Consider the following 7,039-nt stretch of genomic DNA (forward strand, 5'->3'; position numbering starts at 1 on the left):
ATGCGCATTGCCTCTGGAGACGCTCAGAAGAGCGAAACGGTTGTAAGGTGGCCCCTACTGCTCCCACCTCACCCCACAGCCACTTGAAGTAACGGGTAGGACAATTTTTACCTATAACTGTGTTGTTATGCAATCCGCATGAAGCTGCAAGAATAAAGCTTTTTTATATGCTACCTTGCTTGCATGTGCCGACTATCCTCTTACATTCTGCTTACCATGACCTGCTGCTTTTCAAGTCTGAGCACGCAAACTACAGCATGACCCGTTACTAACCCTCTCATACTACGCTTTCTATGCACGTTTAAGAAGCAGTTGCAGTGCCGGTTCTGTGTTGTCTACTTTAGTGTAGATATCGTAATTTCTCACAGCGGGAGAGAATTTACGTGAGAAGAAGGCACATGGATGCAATCTGCCCTGGAAACCCGAGTGTTGAGACAGTACAGCCCCAACCCCAATCTCCGATGCATCCACCTCCACTATAAAGGGACAAGTGACATCCACATGCCGCAAAATAGGGGTGGAGCAAACCAATTTCTTCAGAGATGAGAAAGCAGAATGTGCTTCAGGTGACCAATTATAAGTGTCAGCCCCTTTTTTGGTAAGGTCAGTGAGCGGTGACACTACAGAGGAAAATCCCTTGATAAACTTTCTGTAATAATTGGCAAAGCCTAGAAATCTCTGGAGTGCCTTCAACCCTTTTCCGACAAGCATATTCTCTAGCTTAGGTCATGCACCCACTAAATAACCTAATTGCGCACTGCCTGTACATATACTGTATACATCCCCACCTCTTGTTTCCACCCCATTCCTTTAGATTGTAAGCTCGCAAGGGCAGGGCTCTCACCCTTTTGTGTCATGGACTGTTATTAATTTAATTTGCTTGCACACGGTTAGACATTTATACATTTTAGTCATCATGTTAAATCAAATTGTAATCAGCAGTGCTGTATCTTGTATCAGTGTTTATATTTGATGTATATCATTGTCTGTATCATTATGTATCCCTTGTTTGTTTTCTTACATTGTACAGCGCCACGGAATATGTTGGCGCTTTATAAATAAATAATAATAATAAATAATAATAACCCTATGGGTTGTGGCCACTCCAGAACGGCAGAGACTTTTTCGGGGTCTATGGAGAGCCCGGAGGTAGAAATGATATACTCCAAAAATGGAACTTCAGACACTTCAAAGAGACATTTCTCTAGCTTTGCGTACAGGGAATTCTGCCTAAGTTTTTTCAAGACAAACTTTACATGTTCCCTGTGCTCTGTCAGGCTAGATGAGAAAATCAGTATATCATCCAGTTATACCAGAACGAACTTCCCCAGAACTTCTCTGAACACCTCATTGACCAACTCCTGGAAGACAGCAGGAGCATTACACAACCCGAAGGGCATGACAAGGTACTCGTAGTGCCCGTCGGGTGTGTTAAACGCTGTCTTCCATTCATCACCCTCCCTTATGCGTACCAGGTTGTATGCCCCTCTTAGATAGAGTTTAGAGAAGATACTCGCATTAGTCACCTGAGAGAACAAATCGTCAATTAGAGAGAGTGGGTAACGGTTCTTTACGGTATTTTTGTTCAATCCCCGATAATCAATACAGGCGCGAAGCCCACCGTCCTTTTTCTGCACAAAAAAGAAACCTGCTCCGGCCGGAGACTTAGAAGGACGAATAAACCCTTTGGCCGGGTTTTCCTTAATGTAATCCTGCATAGCGAGTTTTTCAGGACTGGAAAGGTTATACAAATGACCTCTAGGGGGCATACAACCTGGCCTTAACTCAATGGGGCAATCAAAACTTCAGTGTGGAGGAAGTTTGTCTGCCGACTTGGGACAAAACACATCAGCAAATTCTGCATACTGCATAGGTACACCCTCCACCTGAATCTTGGTGGCGCAAACAGCAACTTTCTCCATACAATGAAGATGACAAAAGGACGACCAGCTTAACAACTGGCCGGAACTCCAGTCAATCTGAGGAGAATGCTTTTGCAACCACGGCATCCCAAGGATCACAGTGGAGGTTGCCATTTGAAGCACAAAAAACTGTAATTTTTCTCTATGCAATACCCCCACATGACACAACAGTACAGGAGTCTGAGAAAGAGGCTGTTTACACTGCAGAGGGGAGTCATCCACTGCTGTAACCAAAATCTGTCTGTCTAAAGGGATTAGGGGAATCCCTAATTTCTTAACAAAATCATAGTCGATAAAATTGGCTGTAGAGCCTGAGTCCAAAAATGCCTGAGTAGACAAAATTTGACCTTGCCAGGTGATTGAACAGGGGAGGAGCAATCGATTATCGGTTATAGGTAACGCTGGCTCGCCTAGGGTAGTACCTCTAACTACACCTAGGCGGCAGCGTTTCCCGACTTCTTAGGGCAATTCTGTATCACATGACCCTTTTCTGCACAGTATAAACAGAGCCTCTCTGACCGTCTTCGGTTCTTCTCTACCTCTGATAATTTAGAATGTCCATCGGTTCATCCAGGGGGGGAGAAGCTGTAGGAGAGGCGTTAGGGACAGACCTCACAGAATATCTCCCACGAGTCTGCCTTTGATAACGAATGCGGCGATCCATCTTTACCGCCAATGCAATCGCTTCATCTACTGTCTTAAGCAGGCCATACACTGGCTCGATTCGCGGCCGTTTCGACAGCAGATTCGATCCTGGGATCGAATCTGCTGCCAATCGTTCACGGTAAATGCAGCCGCCGATCCGATTTCCTCCCGAAATCGGATTGGTCCGTCGATCGCGCCGTGCGGGAAATTACCCTCGATCGCCCGCGGGTAAAGTGCGCGTCGCTAGCGGCGGCCGATCCGATCAAGTATACATTACCTGAGGCTGGCTCCCGGGCGTCTTCTCCGCGCTGCACGGCTCTGTTCCGGCTCCATCCATCCCGGCGCTTCCTGTGTCACTGCAGTGACCAGGAAGTTCAAATAGAGGGCGCTCTATTTGAACTTCCTGGTCACGGAGTAACACAGGAAGCGCCGGGATGGAGCCGGAACAGAGCCGTGCAATGCGGAGAAGATGCCTGGGAGCCAGCATCAGGTAATGTATACGGGGGGGGGGGGGGACAGGCGGCAGGAGCAGCTCAGCAGATGGTGAATCGGTTTCAGGCTGAAATTGATTCACAATCTGTTTGCAGTAAAGGCAGCCATACGATCCCTCTCTGATCAGATTCGATCAGATAGGGATCTGTCAGCTGGTCGATCTAATGGCACATCGACCAGTGTATGGCCACCTTTAGGCTCTGGATGACGTAGCATCACATCAGAGACCGGGTCAGATAACCCCGTTAAGAAACAATAGAATAAAGCAAACTGTCCCCATCTAGCTGACACAGTCCACCTTCTAAATTCTGCGGCATAAGTTTCCACTGTGTTACTTCCCTGCCTGAGGGTCTTAAGCTTCCTCTCAGCAGTGACTGCGATATCAGGATCATTGTATAGGATAGCCATGGTCTTAAAAAACTCCTGGTCAGATGATAATGCCTCATGACCACTAGGAAGACTGTACGCCCATGTCTGTGAATCCCCTGATAATAGGGTTTTAATAAAGGTCACCCTCTGACTCTCTGTCTCTGATGAAATAGGTCTCATCTCAAAGTAAGAAAGACAGCGATTTCTGAAATTCTGAAAATCAGATTTGTGCCCTGAAAACTTTTCAGGGAGAGGCATTCTAGGCTCTATAACTGAAGGGGAATGCACTGGTGCGGTTGCAGTCTGGAGGGTCCGCACCACTCCAGACAGCTGGGTGATCTGAGTCTGTTGGGCATTGACCAACACGGTTAAATTGTTCACCGCTATGGTCAGTGCCTCAACCTGGCTACGCAGTGCGTCCATAGACATTAAGGTCTGCTGTTCTGTAACGATTTGTGTCAGCAAGAAATAGAGTTCTGATTATTAGGTGATCTGCAGTATCACCTATAATACAGATATATACCTGATTATATGGTGATCTGCAGAATCACCAATAATACAAGTATACCAGACAGCTGATGTGATAGCTACTAGCAAAGTATAGTGCTTGGTGCAACAGTAGTACTGGTAGGTTTAGCAATAACTCACCGGAGGAGCTGGTGGGTCCTAACAGTACAGAGCCCCTCACCAGAGTCAGGGCCCTCTGGTGAGAGTAGAGTGGTCAGACTAATCGGGTTGGCAACAGACAGACAGATACAGTACAAAATCAGAAGTAAGAACAAGAAGGTTTAACAGACAGAGTCGTAAGCAAGATCAGATGGGCAGAAGTACAGAATCACTGAGTGGAAGAGTAGTCAGAACGAGCCAGAGTCATACACAGATAATATACAGTCTATCAAATTAGATAATTAAGCTATCAAAAGGTCTGAGCGCTAACACGCCCCCTCCTATCAGCCAATAAGGAGCGGCGAGCGTCTCCTCTGACGTCAGCTGACGCGCCTCCTCCCCGCATAAAGGTCCTGCCTGTGTGCGCGTGCACGCGACAATGTGACCCTATGTGCGGCTGACAGACCCGTCCTCGGCGTGCTAGACGCCCGAGGCACGGATAGATTGCTAGGCAGGGAGCTGGAGGCAGCTGCGGTGGTAGCACTGTTCACCGCAGCTGCCTCTCCAACGATTGTTACAGATAGATTACAAGAAGAAAGATTCTGCAGCACCATGCCAGTAAGTATAGCTCTTTATTGAAGTTAAAACAGAGATAGCCATTAGCAGTGACAGAAGCTGTTTCATACACATAGTCCTTTTTAAAACTGTGTTGGCCAATTCGTCAATTCATCAAGGCTGTTAAAAACAAGTTGGGAAAATACTGCATTCAGTATTTTAGACTTTTGTGTGCTAATTCATCAATATTTTCACACGTGCGGTAGAAGTTCGGTAATTTCCCGAAGCCCAGTTGTCGGTAACAGCAGAAGAGTGTGAGTTGTCTGTGTTGTTACATGCTGTTTTCCATGCCGAGAAAGCATTACATTAGTAAGAGGCATCCCTTTAGATGTACATAGTTTGTTATACTGCCTCTGCTCACTCTGAACCTGTCTATTAGTCTCCATTAGTCTTTCTTAACATTTTATTTCTTTGCCACAGCTTAGATGAACTTCTAAGAAACTTTAAACATGCCCTGCTTAGGTGATTTCCCCCACTAGTTCCTCTGCATCTTCAAACAGGAACCAAAGAGGTTAAACTGCCCAAGGGATGCAGGCGAAACCTGTTTTGTTCCATCACTCTCTGCTCACTGCCTGGGGCGCAGGAAAGCAGGACCTGCTAGAGAAGGCTTCGGGTCCAATCAAAATCACTTGCATGAGACAGGGGCTGTTCCTATTGGTTTCGGCTCCTGTCAGTCATAGGTAATAACCTCTGCTCCTGTGAGTTTTGTTAGTCCTGCACTGATTCTGACAGAGGTGAACTGCCGGCAATCATCCAGGGCTTTACTGCATGCTATAACCTTGATGAATTGACACTTACTGACATTTTTTTTAGGTGTTTACCGCACAAGTCGGTACTTTACCTCACTGCTGGGTAATTACAGTTTGTCATGTAGTAACAGCCTTGATGAATTGACACTTTCCTAAGTGATCGGTAAAATCAGCTGTTTTCAGCATTACCGAATGCAGTAATACTTGGTAAATTGATGCCTATGCGTCTGAAACAACGTCTGCCGCATTTAATGGCTATCTCTCTTGTAACTTCAATAAAGAGCCATACTTACTGGCATGGTGCTGCAGAATCTTCCTTTTTTCTTTTTAAGATCCTGTTGGTTTACAGGGTTCCTTCTGCTAAGCACACGTCTATCTCCATTTGCATGCTGGTCCTCTTCACTACTAAGATAGATTATTAAATTCAGGAAAAGACGTTACTGAGTGAGAAAAGCAAAACAGACTAATTTCCCTTTGACACGTTTTCTGTCCATGATCTTCTGTAAGGTCCAGCCCACTCAGAAAACTTTATGTCTGCTTTATGTCTCAGTTAATATATCTGAGAATTATTTCTTTTAGAGTTACCAAAAGACTGCAGTGAAATCTCAAGAGAGAAAGAAAGTGGAGTCTATGCCATCCAACCAAAGAATTTTCCCCACCCACTGATTGTGTATTGTGACATGACAACCCACAGCGGGGGCTGGATTGTCATCCAGCGCAATTCCTTTAACTCCGAGATTACGTGGGATGAGTCATGGACCACCTACAAGTATGGATTTGGGAATGTTGAGAAGGACTATTGGCTGGGTATTGAGTATATTCACCACATCACTAAACAAAAAGTCTACCAGGCACGTTTCATCCTTCTTGACAATAATAATGAAGAAAAACATGCTGACTACAACTTCTTCAGTGTTGAGGATGAAGCAAGTGGCTACAGACTGAGGCTGGGCAGCTACACGGGCACTGCAGGAGATGCAATGTCTTCAATACAGGCTGGAACCACACATGATAACATGAAGTTCTCAAGTAAAGATAAAGACCAAGACATCTATGGTGCAAACTGTGCATCCAGCTATGGAGGTGCCTGGTGGTACGCAGCCTGCTTTGCCTCCAAACTCAACAACAAGAATGGTATACACTGGCAGGGGCTCTGCAACGGGAACTGTAAGGGATCAACTTTATTAATCCGACCAGCAGATTACTGCATTTACCTTGACTAAATACACTACAGACTGCTTTTATTCTTTTCCAAACAATGCTTACCATTAGAGGCTTTGATTCTGATAATTTATACATAATAATGTTATCATGTCAACTGTTTTGTCCTGAAATGCATATTTCATTATTACCCCTTGTCATCTTTATTACTGCAATACTAAATAACAATACAACAAATAATTTTTATCTTTTCTTGTAAAAGCACCCAGTAATGTACCTCAAACAAAGAATGTGCAGAACTGGATTTCCCAGTACGCTCAAGCTCATCTTTAAGGTGGCCATACACTTATAGATTTGCAGCAGATTCGACCATCAGATAGATTTCTGTCAGATGCCTGTCAAGTCAGAATTTGACAGGAATCTTTCTGATGTATGCCACACACTAGGAACAGGTTTTCAACAGATTTCAGAAGTTATATC

The 7,039-nt window shown here is 45.0% G+C and overlaps 1 protein-coding gene across 1 annotated transcript; it reads left to right on the forward strand.

The window, feature by feature from the left end:
* LOC137545227 (fibrinogen-like protein 1-like protein) lies at positions 1-6,621 on the forward strand. The gene is made up of 5 exons (XM_068266350.1): positions 1-42; positions 815-918; positions 2,476-2,509; positions 3,602-3,614; positions 5,978-6,621. Exons 1-5 carry the CDS (start codon positions 1-3, stop codon positions 6,619-6,621), a joined length of 837 nt encoding a protein of 278 aa, XP_068122451.1.
* The last annotated feature ends 418 nt before the right edge of the window (positions 6,622-7,039 follow it).

Source organism: Hyperolius riggenbachi, chromosome 2, assembly GCF_040937935.1.
Source record: "Hyperolius riggenbachi isolate aHypRig1 chromosome 2, aHypRig1.pri, whole genome shotgun sequence".
Lineage (NCBI taxonomy): Eukaryota > Metazoa > Chordata > Amphibia > Anura > Hyperoliidae > Hyperolius > Hyperolius riggenbachi.